General features: G+C 34.5%; 1 protein-coding gene across 3 annotated transcripts in view; it reads right to left on the bottom strand.

The window, feature by feature from the left end:
* The window catches only part of LOC135203586 (xaa-Pro aminopeptidase 1-like), a 108449-nt gene extending 105258 nt beyond the window's left edge, over positions 1 to 3191 (bottom strand). For all 3 annotated transcript variants that reach the window (XM_064233362.1, XM_064233358.1, XM_064233361.1), the window contains exon 1: positions 3013 to 3191. In XM_064233362.1, the coding sequence (XP_064089432.1) occupies positions 3013 to 3076 (64 nt within the window). In that variant the 5' untranslated portion in view covers positions 3077 to 3191. The remainder of the gene's footprint in view (positions 1 to 3012) is intronic.
* Positions 3192 to 17108: the final 13917 nt, after the last annotated feature.

Below are 17108 nucleotides of genomic sequence, written 5' to 3'. Positions count from 1 at the left end.
CAGGGGAGTTCTTAATAAGTACCTGTTTCATTGTTTTATTGTTTTTAAAAACTACATTAACACCAAAATTCTTCAGGAGATGTGGGATATCTTTCATATTACTATTATAAGGTAGTACAAGCAAATTTTTGTAAGGTTCTTTTTGATTTTGATACATGGTCTTTTTTGCCGCTTTTAATGCCTTGTTTAGTACATTATCTGGATATTTCAGTTTCTTGCCTGTATTCTGAATCTTATCTATTTCCTCATCTATATATTCTGGGCTACATACCCGTAGTGCTCTTAAAAACATAGAAGCAAACACTGATCTTTTAACCTTATTGTTTTGTCCAGAATAGAAATGTACATAGGAAGAAATATTAGTAGGTTTTCTGTAAACACTATACTTAAACCCACTACTATTTCTCCGTATGAGGACATCCAAAAAGGGTAGGCATTCATCTTTTTCTATTTCCATAGTAAATTTAATTGATGGTACTAATTGATTTAACCTGGCAAAAAAAGTTATTTACATCTTCATTCCCTGGCCATACACAAATTATGTCGTCAACATATCTAAACCAAGGTACATTGCGTGGAATTAGTAATGTAACCAGTGCTTTAGGCTATGGTTTAAATTTTGCTCTATCAACGGGAAGTATAAACAGTGTAGAAATTACTAAAGGATTGTGCAATTTAGAAAAATATAGTGATTTAACTAGTGAAGATGTCAACATAATTAAGGGAGTGATTTATGGAAGCATGAAAAAGTCAGACACCACAAACGTACCCAAAAGATTTATGAATGCCATTAATGAACTGAAAAAAGATAAAGATATACACATGACAAAAGCAGATAAATCAGGTGCCATAGTAATTTTAAACAAAAATGAATACATAGAAAAAATGGAAAGTCTTTTGAGTGATAATAGCACTTATAAAGAATTAAATAAGAACCCGATAGAAAGTGTGAATAGTGGTTTTAATAAAAAAGTGAAAAATCTGTTAAAAGGCAACGAAAGTCTTATAAAGAAGGTTTGTGTGACCTCCCCATCGCTACCGTATATGTATGGTACGATAAAAACCCATAAAGCAAACTTCCCTGCCAGACAATTATCAGCTCAGCGGGTTCCGCATCTTATAAATTAGCAAAATATTTAGTGGATATCCTTAACCCATTGGTAGGTAACATCTCTAATGCCAATATTAAGAATAATGTGGACCTGATAGATAAACTAAATAGTGTAAAAGTTAATAGTGAATCGAGACTTGTGAGCTTCGATGTAGTATCTCTATTCACAAAAGTGCCTATTGATGATTTATTGGAGTTTTTATCGGAATTATTAGAAAACAAACAACTGGATATTCCATTTTCTAAAAGCACCTTAATTGAACTAATAAAATTATGTGTTAAAGACTGTAAATTTGAATTCAACGGAAAATTCTACTCACAAAATTTTGGTATGGCAATGGGAAACCCTCTGTCCCCAGTGCTAAGTAATTTATATATGGAATTTTTTGAAAAGAAAATTTTAAATAATATAATTCCACGCAATGTAACTTGGTTTAGATATGTTGACGACATAATTTGTGTATGGCCAGGGAATGAAGATGTAAATAACTTTTTTGCCAGGTTAAATCAATTAGTACCATCAATTAAATTTACTATGGAAATAGAAAAAGATGAATGCCTACCCTTTGGATGTCCTCATACGGAGAATAGTAGTGGGTTTAAGTATAGTGTTTACAGAAAACCTACTAATATTTCTTCCTATGTACATTTCTATTCTGGACAAAACAATAAGGTTAAAAGATCAGTGTTTGCTTCTATGTTTTTAAGAGCACTACGGGTATGTAGCCCAGAATATATAGATGAGGAAATAGATAAGATTCAGAATACAGGCAAGAAACTGAAATATCCAGATAATGTACTAAACAAGGCATTAAAAGCGGCAAAAAAGACCATGTATCAAAATCAAAAAGAACCTTACAAAAATTTGCTTGTACTACCTTATAATAGTAATATGAAAGATATCCCACATCTCCTGAAGAATTTTGGTGTTAATGTAGTTTTTAAAAACAATAAAACAATGAAACAGTACTTATTAAGAAACTCCCCTGACAATGCTAAAGGATGTGTATATAAAATCCCGTGTAAGTCTTGTGACAACTTTTACATTGGTCAAACGGGGAAAGCACTGGAAAAAAGAATAGAACAACATAAACAATGTGGGAGATATGCACAGGGAAATAGTGGTATATTTGTACATGTTAGTGAGAACAATCATGCTATTAACTGGGAAGGGGCAAAAAAGCTGGTGTGTTCTAATAATGCATTGGAAAGGAATATCATTGAATCTAGTTTTATAAAAGAAAGTTACAACAATAATATGAACATCAGTCAAGGAATGTATAAACTTGATCCTTTAATATCAAAAGAAATTTGTAAACTATTTAAATTTTAAGGTTGGCTGTAGAGATATATGAAAAATAGGATTATTATATTTGTAAACACAGTAAAGGGGGCAGTAGTGGTAATGAGATGTTCAACCCCGCCTCCCTGACACCTGTCAGGTGTGGACTTGTACCCTAAGCGGTAGTATCCCTTGAGAATTTATTGTAAATTTTAGCCTAATGATTTTTGGAAGCCACTCCTACCTTGACACCTGCCTGTGGGTGGATCTGCATTCTCAAACTGTTGTGTGTATGTTCGTCAGTACTGTCTTTGTAGTATATATACTCGTGAATTCTAATACTACTGTATCAGTCCTTTGTCAATGGCTTGAAAATAAAGCCGAAACCGGTCAGGACCTACACCCTGTCTCTTATTTTTCACCTGTGGATATGTGTGATAAATGAATCACGTGCTAAAGTGATTATAATCATATATAAATATATATATATATATATATATATATATAAATCTATACATAAATATATATATATGTATAAATATATATATATATATATATATATATATATATATATATATATATATTTTAATTAGTTTAATAACTAATTATAAAGACTTACCGTCGTCATAGATCGTCACTCCAACGACGATCAAAAGGAGAAATGACGTATGGCGTGACGTCATATTTTCAAATTTTCTATTTTCCCGTTGAAATTTTCTGTAATGAAAAACGGAAAATTTGTAACGAATGTAACGCCCGCTCCTGTAACCTCTTGCGTTATTCCGGTATGGACGCAAAGGTAACTGAGTCATATTATAATGTAAGATTCTTTTATAGCACCGAATATAACACCTCAATGATCCCTGTTGTAAAACACCAAAGGATTAGCTAGCATTTACTTATAAATTATCATCTTTTTACTAAGGGGATTTGCCTTATTTTCAGCCTTTATTGCTTTGTAAGATAAAAGGTGTGATGATTTATACCGGGTGAGTTTCGTTGAGTATTTTATTGCATTAAGAACAAAGTTTTTTATGCCAAATTTCTATCGGGTAAAGAGGCCGGTGCAATAAGTGGTGTGAATCAGTCACATTTTTGACAGGGGTTTAACAACGGCTCTCTCTCTCTCTCTCTCTCTCTCTGGTAAATATGTCTCACATCGAGATCGAACCCAGGCCTGGTTGGCCTTTCATTTGAGAGACCGGGATTCGATCCCGATGTGAGTCAGAAATTTGTGATATAAGTACTACATAGGTACATACATATATATGGCATTATAAGAAATAAAATGGAATTTATCTTATGTAAACAAGGTTGAAGACGAGAGCGAAGAACCTATTTGAAGATCATTGGTTATGGGCGTCAAAGAATGATATAGTAGGTGGGTTGGATCAAGGTGGCAGTTTAGTTAATATCTCTCCTGCTTATGTGGAGACATATAGCCAGTGTTCTTGAATCTTCGGTCATAAAAATGGTCTCCGGCAATGTGAGGTTAAATAACCTTAAATAGTGACATCAGTGCACCTCATGCGGTGCACTGTAGGCATTATTTAAGGTTCTCTGCAGCGTCCCTTCGGCCCCTAGCTGCAACACCCTTTCATTCCTTTACTGTGTCTACGTTCATATTCTCTTTCATCCATCTTTCTCTCCAACCTCTTCTCATAATTGGTCCATAGTGCAACTGTGAGGTTTTCCTCCTGTTTCACCTTTCAAATCTTTTTGCTGTCAATTTCTGTTTCAGCGCTGCATGGCCTCATAGGTCCGATCGCTTGGCCTCTGGCCTAAATTCCATTCTCGGTACCCTTTGTTTCATGGTGTGATGAAGGGTACTGAATTGCTCATTTTGGATTTTCAGTTTGACTTGCTCTTTGGCTGTATGATGTTTGCTATTATTCGTATTCCCTTTTGCTCGTTGAGAGAGACCCCAGGAGAGCACTGAGAGCAGTACAAATAGGAAGAAGACCGCTGGGTAGACTAAGAACGAGGTGGATACACACAATTGTCAGAGATCTTGAAGATGAAATCCAGAACCTGGAGGAAGCGGGGGAAATGGCTCGGGATAGAGACAGCTGGAGAGGAACTATCAGCCTTATGCCACTGGCCAGTGGCGGGAAGATAAAGTAAAGTAAAGTAAAGTTGTTTGTAATTTCCACTGGTTTAGTGGATACAGAATGCAAAGGAAATTTGTGAGGTTGAAAACACTTTTCAAACTTAGATATTACTGGTCTCTGAGGATTTATTTATTATTTATTATCATTATTATTTATTATTTTATTATTTTTTATTATTATTATTATTATTATTTTGATTATTATTATTATTATTATTATTTTTTATTTTTATTATTTATTATTATTATTTTTATTCTTTTTATTATTATTTATTATTTATTATTTTTATATTATTTTATTATTATTATTTTTATTATTTATTATTTTTTTATATTTTTTATTATTATTTATTTTTATTATTATTTATTTATTATTATTATTTTTAATTTTTTTATTATTTATTATTATTATTATTATTATTTTATTTATTATTATTTTTATTTTTTATTATTATTATTTTTATTATTGTTTATTATTATTATTATTTTATTTTTATTTTTAATTTTTATTATTTTTAATTTTATTATTTATTTTATTTTTTATTATTTGATTATTATTTTTATTGTACGCTGGAAACAGACCTTCTTTCAAACAAGTTTTATTAAAAATAATGGCAGAATTCACAGAATTGATTTTGTACAATATTCTTTCAATTCTCCTTATGATTTTCCTTTCTGGCACGCTGGTATTATAAAGCAGCTGTCCAATGTTCATCGTGCTGTAGGTCGTCAACGGAAATTTCGGGCGGGCTGGTGTTATCAAAAGCAAAACTGGTTATCAGGGACAGGCTGGGGTCGTCAACAGGTATACAGGTGGGTTTCGTAGGTCGGGAACAGGCCGTAGTCGTCAGGGGTCTATCCGGTATTTCTTGTTATTTCTTCTTTTCTGGTTTTCAAGGCGTCTACATGTTTCGGCCACCTCGTTTGGCCATCTTCGGGACGGGATCGCTGAGTGCAATGGTCTGTGTCAGATGTATTCACGCTATTTATTGCATTCGGTTGGCTTGAAGAAACAGGTACCTCACTTTTCATTGGGCAATACCTGTGACGTCACGAGCGATGTCATCAGGGGGCCCGTTGCTGGTTGGCTGTCCTCTTCGTGGGCGGAGCCTCATCCTTATTGGTGATGGTGGAGGTCCCCTCGAAGGGCGTGCTACCAGGTCGTCCTCAGGGCGAGAGCTTGAGCTGCGATCACCCTCAGGGTTACTAGGGACGTCCTCAGGATGAGAGCTAATGCTTCTATCATCCTCAGGATCCCTCTGATGACATCGCTCGTGACGTCACAGGTATTGCCCAATGAAAAGTGAGGTACCTGTTTCTTCAAGCCAACCGAATGCAATAAATAGCGTGAATACATCTGACACAGACCATTGCACTCAGCGATCCCGTCCCGAAGATGGCCAAACGAGGTGGCCGAAACATGTAGACGCCTTGAAAACCAGAAAAGAAGAAATAACAAGAAATACCGGATAGACCCCTGACGACTACGGCCTGTTCCCGACCTACGAAACCCACCTGTATACCTGTTGACGACCCCAGCCTGTCCCTGATAACCAGTTTTGCTTTTGATAACACCAGCCCGCCCGAAATTTCCGTTGACGACCTACAGCACGATGAACATTGGACAGCTGCTTTATAATACCAGCGTGCCAGAAAGGAAAATCATAAGGAGAATTGAAAGAATATTGTACAAAATCAATTCTGTGAATTCTGCCATTATTTTTAATAAAACTTATTTTTATTATTATTATTTTTATTATTATTATTTTTATTATTATTGTTTATTTTTTTATTATTTTTATTATTTTTATTATTTTTTATTTTATTATTTATTATTATTTATTTTTATTTATTTATTTTTGTATTTATTATTTATTTTTATTTTATTTATTATTTATTTTATTTATTATTATTATTATTTTTATTATTATTATTTTATTATTATTATTATTATTATTTTTATTATTTTTAATATTTATTATTTTATTATTATTTATTTATTATTATTATTTTTTATATTATTTTTATTATTATTATTATTATTAGTTTTATTATTTTTGTTTTTTTTATCATTTATTATTATTATTTTTTATTTTTATTATTTATTATTTTTATTTTTATTATTTTTATCATTAATCATTAATGATTTTTCACTTATCACTTATCACTTTTTTTTATTATTTTTATTATTTGTTATTTGTTGTTTGTTATAAAAAATTTACCGAGGGATTTTATTCTCATGAAAACAAACCTGTTCTTAAATGCCATATTATTGAAGAAGTTTGGAGTTGCCTGACGGCCAAAAGGACATTGCAAAGGCTTAGGTAATGTCTACAGTGAACTGCAAAAAGATCACTGTAAGCTTTCTGTCACGACCCTTTTGGCCGTAATACAGGTTCTTTATACTTCAATAATCACAGGGATCGTAGGCGGTAAGAAAGTACACAGGGTAAGAGGAATGTGGACACAAACGCCAGAATAAAATTAACAATATTTAATTATAAAATACACTTAACACTAAATTAGCCTTGTGAGAAAACTTAACAGTAAATACACAAAATACAGGGAACAAATGACTGGCTCACAAGGACTCCTAACACTGAAAGCTGACCCTAACAAAGTAGAGAATATATTATGCCAAAGGCCCAAATAATAATAACACGGGCCCAATAATATAACCACCAACCTATGGCTATTAGAAGGAAGGAAGTCTAGAGAAAATAAAGTAAGGAAAGCCTTAAACCTCCTACCTATCCGTGGTGGTACTAAACTTAAAACTTATTCAGACAGATACTCAGAGGGGTAATGAATACCCAATACCCCTGCCTCAATATAACAATATATACGTATACCAATAAGACTACTATGCATTTCTGGAAAAAAATAGTGTGTTTTTCTTTAATATCTCCCATACTAATTACTTGATCAGAAGAGTACTTTGACACAGCACTCTATAGACCTCCCCCTAATTTTTGATACAATCATGCATTTTCAAATCTCGTTAATTAAGGTGTTTACTCTTGGCCTAATAAAGCCTAAGCCAAGCGAATCCGGCTAGTAGGTAAAGCAATTCGAATACCTTCACTCCCCCGTCCCTCCTTCTGTCTTGACCCTCCTCCTATCCCTCCAGTAACCCCCTTTCCTAGTCTCTACGGCGTCGCTTACTCTACCTTTTCTCTACCCTGTTGTATTTGTTAATAACTGATAGAATTGACATGTTGGATTCTTGTTATAATTCTTATTAACATTTCATGATATTGTTGTATTTCGTCAGGGTGAATAAGGAGTTTATAGCCTTTAGCCTATTTATCCAACTTGATGAACCTGCCCTGAGGGCTTCTTAAATCCTTAAAGTTTCGTGCGATAGACGGCTACGACTTGGAAAGATAACCAAAATTAAATCTCATAATACAGCTTAAGACCCATCATACAAGTATAAGAGATTCAGATATCTAAAGCCAAGCTTAATTCCTTTTTTAAGGTGTGGACAGCATAAATTGCATTAAACAGTCATACAGAAGTTATCTTTATCTGATGTATCTCCAATCTGCATTCCCATTCGTTTTACTGTTATTTTTCATAACTGGGCTACTACCTTATCTGCTGGTGCCCCTGGTATCTACCCATTAAGACAAAAATAGTAATAATGATAACAGTTGTAATGATAATCATGATAAAGATGTTAATGATAAGAGAAGTATGATAAAAGTTTCTCTCTCTCTCTCTCTCTCTCTCTCTCTCTCTCTCTCTCTCTCTCTCTCTCTCTCGTGAAATAATTATCACCATCAGTTGGAAAGTAAAGGAAACAATTGAACAAAAATCACAAAAAATTTATTTATAATCGTCATCACTGTCAAGGAACAGATCATCCTCACCATCACTGTTTATGGTGATGACTATATGATCTACAAGGTCCTTGACCAGTATGCTTCCCCGAAGGCTCTGGACTGCCTTATTGCACCGTCCCACACTTCCCTTGTTGCACTAACCTTCGCTTCCTCTATTCTGGCCTGTAAATCTTCCCGAGTGAAACGCTGCAATGAGGAACGCACACGTTTTTTCATAAAGCTCCAGATAATACTTTGAGCTCTGGATGAGCAGGTGGTAGTCGGACGACTTCATGTCCCCATGAACGGATGATGTCAGTATTATACACAGGTAGTGGGCGATTTTGCTTGCAGATTTGCAGATATCCACAATTACACACACAAACACACATATAATATATATATATATATATATATATATATATATATATATATATATATATATATATATATATATATAAAGGTTTTTTGCCACGAAGGAAAAAATGAAAAAGCGAGATAGCCAAGTACTTTCGGTCCAGTTCGGACCCTTACTGAGGCAAACTGATTTTACAGAGAACAACATAGTCAAAAGAAGGCTTAATATACAAACTGACGCTACAAGATTAGCAATAAGGGCGATTTTCACTCTACAGAAAGGAGGAGCCGCCTGAGGGTAGCCACACCTTGAAGGATACACGCAGTAAACAAGTGATTCTTCCAGAAAACAGTACATTTTGAAAAACACGGGAGCATATACAATTTAATATCATGAATTTTTACAAAAATTTTCCCAACAAAAATTATTATTAATGAAAAGACGAAAGAAAATATAAATATATATCTATCGAGCAAGAGAAAGAGGGAGAGAGAGAGAGAGAGAGAGAGAGAGAGAGAGAGAGAGAGAGAGAGAGAGAGAGAGAAATAATAACTATACATGTGGGACTAATTTTTTAGTCGTTCATTTATTTTAAGGTCCTTCATAAACATCTTACAAATATATGGGTCCAAATGGTACATTCCCAGACTAAGATTTAGGTTGTTTTTATTAGTGATTTGTATAATTGCCGATTCCAGTAAATTTCTTGAAACATAATCATTAGATCTAGCAATTACCGAGGTATCACCCCAATTAATACAATGAGATTTTTCACTCAGATGGATAAACAGTGCATTTGAAGTCTGGGCTGTTCTAACTGAATACATATGCTGCTTAATACGTACACATAAATTTTTACATGACTGACCAACGTAAAACGATGGGCAATCCTTACAAGGAATTTTGTAAATGATGATGTTATTTGTTACGGGACTATTCTTAATTAGCATATCTTTAATGGTATTGTTATAAGAGAACACTACATTAACATTAAACGATTTAAATATTGATTTTATGGTTTCAAATCCACGAAAATAAGGTAAGCTAAGTACATTTTTAGGCATTTCTTTTTCATTAATAGCAACACTATAAAACTTTTTGTGAGCTTTTTGATAACATAAATCAATTAAATGAAGTGGGTAGCAGAGATCGTTTCCTATCTTCTTTATGTATTCTATTTCTTGGTCCAGATATTGTGGACTCGTGATACGCAAAGCGCGTAGGAACATAGAAGAAAAAATTGAAATTTATACATAGCATCACGTTTTATATACTTCGTGATCAAGTTATTCATCATGAGAGCCACGTTTACTTTTACTTTCCTGTTCCCACTGCTGAGCTGTTTCGTCACCTCTTTTTCCAAGTCCTTTCAGGCGGCGCACTCTACCAGAATTAACCTGAAATTCCTGAAAAAATGCCTGGCGGAACAAGTGTTACCCAAATTATTGCTACCATACCGCATAAGAAGATACGATCAACATCCTTTTAACGAATTTTCTTCAATTCTATTAAAACGTCACATTGCTGCCGCGAAAATGGAGGAAAAGAAGACATTTAAAGAACTTCAACTACTCGATTCCCGCTGATTGGAAACACGCATTAAGGCAAGAAATATATGGAAAACTTCATAGAACTACAGACACTTTGATTAGAAAACTGGACAGAAAATTAAACAACCTTATCAACGACAGTGATTGGACCAATAATGCTAGAAGTGATTGTGTGGGGAATTTATCGAGCAAACAAATAAGTGATAATGCAGTGCGCGCAGTAAGATTTGGGTTGTCTTTCTTCATTTGTAACAAACCCTCAGCTTTATCAATAGCTACATCTCTATATAAGTTTGAAAAATACTGTGACCTACCACAAAATCATTTAGACATTATCAAAGGCATGACATATAGTGCTACGCATGCCTATCAAGAAAATAACTTCCCCGCTCGCTACAGAAAAAGTTTAAAAGAATTGAAGAATGATAATAGCTTACACATTACCAAGGCTGATAAATCCAATAGTTTAGTGGTTCTTGACAAAACTGACTACATATCACGCATGCGTACTTTACTAGAGGATGAAATAACGTACAAAAAACTCGCAAAAAATCCGTTGGACCAAGTAATAAAAAACTTTTAATATCAATATCAAACAAATTCTTAAAGATAAAAAAGAACTTTTGTGTAAGTTAACTGTAAAGTGTCCCTCATTACCTTATTTAAATGGCCTAGTCAAAACTCATAAGGAAAACAAACCTATGCGCCCAATTATTAGTACTGTAGGATCAATTGCTTATAAACTATCTAAATATCTTACTAAACTGTTATCCCCGCTACTAGGAACTGTATCTAATTCACACATCCGGAATTCTCTTGATCTTGTGGAAAAATTAAATAACATTGTACTAAACCCTAGCGATATTTTTCTCAGTTTTGATGTATGTTCTTTGTTTACAAAAGTCCCTATTGACTGTGCTAGAATATTTAAGTAATGAACTTGTACTGCATGAATTGCCTATGTCCGTTAGTCACATAATTTCCTTAAATAAGTTATGTATTTGTGATTGCAGATTTATTTTTAATGGAGAATATTACCAACAAATATTTGGTATGGCCATGGGTAACCCTTTATCACCTCTCCTTTCAAACTTATATATGGAATTTTTTGAGAGACAACACCTCCCGAATATCACACTTATCCCCTTAAAATGGTACCGATATGTCAATGATATCTTAGTAGTCTTACCTGGTGGTAACGATGTAAATGATTTACTGTCTAAATTGAATAATTTAGTGCCATCCATAAAATTCACTGTTGAAATTGAAAATAACAATGTCATCCCTTTCCTAGATGTAATAATACATAGAGAATCTTTCCAATGCAAATTCAGTATTTATAGAAAACCCACAAATAATTTAACATATGTACATTTTTATTCTGGCCTCCATCTTAATATTAAAATTTCAATTTTTTCTTCTATGTTCCTACGCGCTTTGCGTATCACGAGTCCACAATATCTGGACCAAGAAATAGAATACATAAAGAAGATAGGAAACGATCTCTGCTACCCACCTCATTTAATTGATTTATGTTATCAAAAAGCTCACAAAAAGTTTTATAGTGTTGCTATTAATGAAAAAGAAATGCCTAAAAATGTACTTAGCTTACCTTATTTTCGTGGATTTGAAACCATAAAATCAGTATTTAAATCGTTTAATGTTAATGTAGTGTTCTCTTATAACAATACCATTAAAGATATGCTAATTAAGAATAGTCCCGTAACAAATAACAACATCATTTACAAAATTCCTTGTAAGGATTGCCCATCGTTTTACGTTGGTCAGTCAAGTAAAAATTGATGTGTACGTATTAAGCAGCATATGTATTCAGTTAGAACAGCCCAGACTTCAAATGCACTGTTTATCCATCTGAGTGAAAAATCTCATTGTATTAATTGGGGTGATACCTCGGTAATTGCTAGATCTAATGATTATGTTTCAAGAAATTTACTGGAATCGGCAATTATACAAATCACTAATAAAAACAACCTAAATCTTAGTCTGGGAATGTACCATTTGGACCCATATATTTGTAAGATGTTTATAAAGGACCTTAAAATAAATGAACAACTAATAACTTAGTCCCAACATGTATAGTATTATTTCTCTCTCTCTCTCTATTATCTCTCTCTCGTCTCTCTCTCTCTCTCGTCCCCCCCCCCCCCTCTCTCTCTCTCTGGTTCGATATTCTCTCCCCCTCTTTCTCTTGCTCGATATATATATATATATTTATATTTTCTTTCGTCTTTTCCTTAATAATAATTTTTTGGGGAAAATTTGTGTAAAAATTCACGATATTAAATTGTATATGCTCCGGTGTTTTTTCAAATGTACTGTTTTCTGGAAGAATCACTTGTTTACTGCGTGTATCCTTCAAGGTGTGGCTACCCTCAGGCGGCTCCTCCTTTGTGTAGAGTGAAAATCGCCCTTCTGCATTTGCCACCGTAAATGCAGAAATGTATTTGTATTACGTCTCTACTCCATATACAAAATGGAACAAGCTAACAATAAACTAAGGATAAGTCTTAATAGGTAAGAGAAGCTTCAGGTTTGTTGGAAACACGCAATAACACAATGTGGCATAAGAAATACAAGCATATTACTGAATAAGTAAGTCTTAATATTTACCCTGTAATTCACTCCTCATATGTGTATATATATATATATATATATATATATATATATATATATATATATATATATATATATATATATATATACACACACACACACATGAGGAGTGAATTACAGGGTAAATATTAAGACTTACTTATTCAGTAATATGCTTGTGTTTCTTATGCCACATTGTGTTATTGCGTGTTTCCAACAAACCTGAAGCTTCTCTTACCTATTAAGACTTATCCTTAGTTTATTGTTAGCTTGTTCCATTTTGTATATGGAGTAGAGACGTAATACAAATACATTTCTGCATTTACGGTGGCAAAGTAACATGCATTTCTGCATTTACGGTGGCAAAGTAACATGCCAGTCATGAATATAATGGGAAAACCTCCTCAGTCAAACAAACACTGAGACAAAAAACTGCTTAGGCATAAACCAAAGCAGATATCCAAACTACGATAGTTAATGGTTAAGTGAGCCAGTACACCGTAAAATTTTCAGTAAACTTATATAACACTTGATTACATTTACTCTACCTTTCAAGGAGGTAAAGCCAATCAATCCTGCCTTTGGAAAACCTTTTTCATTATTTTTACACAGTTGAAAGAACCTTAACGAAACCATAATTCGACCATCTTTACTTCTAAAACCATGCTTTATTTTCCATGTTACTTTTTTTACAATCTTATCATTATGGCTTTTCGAATGATATCCTTGTGATGGCAAATATATTGGAAAATACCAATGTTAAAGGTGGATATTATGGAAAATATTAGATAAGACAATCGCAAAGTGAGAGAAGGGAGGGAGAGCGAAGTGAGGAAGGGTCAGCATACGTTCGATTGTTTAACAAATTTACCAAAAAGATTTGGCTTTGACTTTACTAGGGCAAGAGTAAACACCTTAATTAACGGGATTTGAAAATGCATTATAGTATCAAAAATTAGGGGGAGGTCTATAGAGTGCTGTGGCAAAATACTATTCTGATCAAATAATTATTATGGGAGATATTAAAGAAAAACACACTATTTTTTGCCTGAAATCCATAGTAATCCTTAAATAGTACGTAAATCCTCACGTATAACGACGTGTAGAGGAGTTCACAGTGGTCACTTCATCCTTCCAACAGCTAAACAGGGGAGCTCACAAATTGTCCAGGTAGACACAGGGGTGGAGTTCGATCCCGAGGAACAACACAGGATAATCGGCTCTTACCTGGCAATTGCCTCCATATGTGCCTCCTAACGAGCCCTTAGCTCTCCTGGACAAGCAGCTGGAGACGGACAACACAGGACAGTGGTTAGCGTAACGCCTCCTACGTGACGGGAGAGAACGACGATCACGTCTTCCGCCAAATCCTCAGGCGAGAAACAGGAATACAGGCGTCGCAAGTGACGATAACCTGCGATATCACAGCCGTGATCTAACTCCAACAATGTACGTACGCCGTAGATAGTTCGGCATATGTACGGAAAACCACTTCCAAGGGAGGGTCCGTCGAAGTAATCCTTCAAAAGGCTTACGGTCAATCTCCAGAAGGCTGCTAACTAAAGAGCGTGCGTCCAAAAGCTTATACAGGCCCGAACTATTTTAGGCCGGCCTCCACCGCACTACAGTTCCACCACAACTCGAAAACAAAATAAAAACAATTGTTAACACGATAGTTACTATGAGATTCAGGGCCTCTGTAACACGGTTTTTTCGCAATAACTTTTTATCTATGCATATCATAAATATAACGCTTATTCAGAATACACATTATATCTACACATAAATTTTGACTGTATTCTGCATTACGTAGGTTGAATAAATTTGGTACTTATAATGTAAAAGTGACTTTTTTTTTAAGACGGGCCAACTTACTCAGAGAAAAGGTTTCGAACGCACTCGTTACGTAACATATGACAGCATTTCTTCCCTCTTTCTCGATGGATGATTGGCTATACGTAACGAAGGCTAAACCTCTGGCAACAATGACATGAAAATGTAAATACAAGCAAAGCAGTACACCTTTATGAACTTTGAAATTTCTCCACTGATAATTGTCATAATGAACAAACCAACAAAATATGTTAATAAATACAAAAACTCTTCGATTATTAGTCTAACTCCAAAATAAGTTTCCTAAGAAATTACAGTCTACTTTATAGGTCACAATCAGATTGACAAGATGTAGGGAATAGTTGGTAATTTTCAAAAACATAGTAGACAAGCTTGATTTGATAACTGCTATATCCAATGTCAAGCAATTTTTATTTATTGGCTATCTACCTATTTACTAAAAAAGAAGAAGAAAAAAATAGCAGTTACCGTATTTTGGCTTTGAACCTTCACCAATAATTATCGTCAGAATGATAACTTCATGAGGCTCCACCCACTTTGGCCTCGTTATCATTCAGGATAACACTGAAGGCTATCATGGGCATTGTTGGATTAGTAAATTTAACTTCTGGCTTTAAAAACTCATTTCTCGAATAGTTGCAAGAAGTGCTAAATGATCCTCAAGGATCCCAGCAGTTAGCCTAAACGTTTAATTCATGTATATTACTGCTATTACTACAGTAGTATTACTACGCTAGCACAGATACCCCACCCACATCTATGTATCGTTCTGCCATTCATAAAGTCTTTGTCATGGCCACGGGCTTTCTCTTGACTGTAAAAAGTTGCAAGTCGTAAGACAAATGCAGTTTTGCAACCACGGGGAAAATTCCAAATCCTGTTAGCCATTATTGACTGCTATGGGTTTCAGAGCCGATGGAATAAGGTGAATGAGTTTCTGTCTGGTGGATGGGCTGGGCAACATTTCGTCAAATGTTGTTTACCTTGCTTACGTAATGAATGTTTTTCGACTCTTGGCATGTAATCATTGGCCATGACATCGGCTAGATAATTTTTACTCTATAAAAATTAAAACTATCAGGTTTAGGTAATTGATAATGCTGCCAAAATTTGTGTGTGGTTGTAAAATATACATATGTCAACTTTCAGCTACATCTGATGCTTTGATAAGGAGCAAAGTTAAAAAAACCGTGTTACAGAGGCCCTGAATCTCATAGTAGGTAATTCACAACAAGAGGAGGAATCACTGAGCAAAACCACTGAACGTTACATTAACGTAAAAAAAATACAGCTGCTGAACTGAATTTAAGAGAAAAATATTTAAAACTAAGGTACAAGGCTGATTTAAGAAAATAAACAATCAATAAATTACGTTAATTTGACACTTTTTGACGGTGTTGTCCCCGAAGAATTAACTAAACCTTTCTTTTGACAGTCAGTTTGTTTATTTCTTTGATTTTGTTTGTTTTGTATAATTGCGATAAAAGCTGTGTGTGGCGTTTATTAGAAAAATAACCAAGAGGCGTTTATGTTTTGGGAGAGATAGGACTGCGGATTTTGTGAGCTTAGAATGTACAGTACAGTAGTTGCAGAATCAGAAACTGAAATCGTACGCACCATGACCGTAGATTTTAACAACACAATTTAATCTCAATGTCTGCAAGGGAATTCGTAACTTTCAAGATTTCGTTTGGATCCTGACAACTTCTCTTTTCCTTAAATCTCTCTCTCTCTCTCTCTCTCTCTAAAGAACTTCAGTCATTTCTGTTCATAACTTTTCCGGCTAGCGTTATTGCTGCATTGTTTATCCGTGAGCGAGCTAAATCACATCCTTTGTCTAATATTTATGTTTGTTTCCCTTATACTTAGGTAATGTAGAAAACTCTTCTCATCGAGAAATATTGAGAGCATTTTGGCATTTTATTATTGCGGAACGTGGATAAAGGAGTGGGAGGAGGAGTAACGTTAGATGATGAAAGGAAGGGGGTAGCGGAGGTGGGGGCGCCGGTATAAGGAAGGGGCGTTACCATGGCAACCATCCTTCCTAAGTGTTTTCTTTTCTCTTGTGTTTTTCCCATTTGCTCGTGTTGATTGAATCCATTGTTCGGGAAAGTAATATTTCGATGCTTTTTTTCTTTTTCTTTTTTTTTTGTCCTTAAGTGTTTGTTTACTTGTTAGTGTGTTTTCGCTCGCAAGGGGAGTCGATGCATACATTCTCTTCCTCTTTTTTTTGGCGGGAATGCATCATTCTTGCATTAAGCTCGAGCAACGACATGCTGATGAAATTTGGACTTGGGAGGAGAAAGAGAGAAGCTAAAAGAGAGAGAGAGAGAGAGAGAGGCATCGACCATGGCTGCGCTGCACCAAGTATATACTAACTCGCACCTCAGTTTGGCTCCTGCC

Source organism: Macrobrachium nipponense, chromosome 36, assembly GCF_015104395.2.
Source record: "Macrobrachium nipponense isolate FS-2020 chromosome 36, ASM1510439v2, whole genome shotgun sequence".
Classification (NCBI taxonomy): domain Eukaryota; kingdom Metazoa; phylum Arthropoda; class Malacostraca; order Decapoda; family Palaemonidae; genus Macrobrachium; species Macrobrachium nipponense.
The sequence above is the reverse complement of the archived record's forward strand: the minus strand, read 5'-3'. Positions and strand labels throughout refer to the sequence as shown.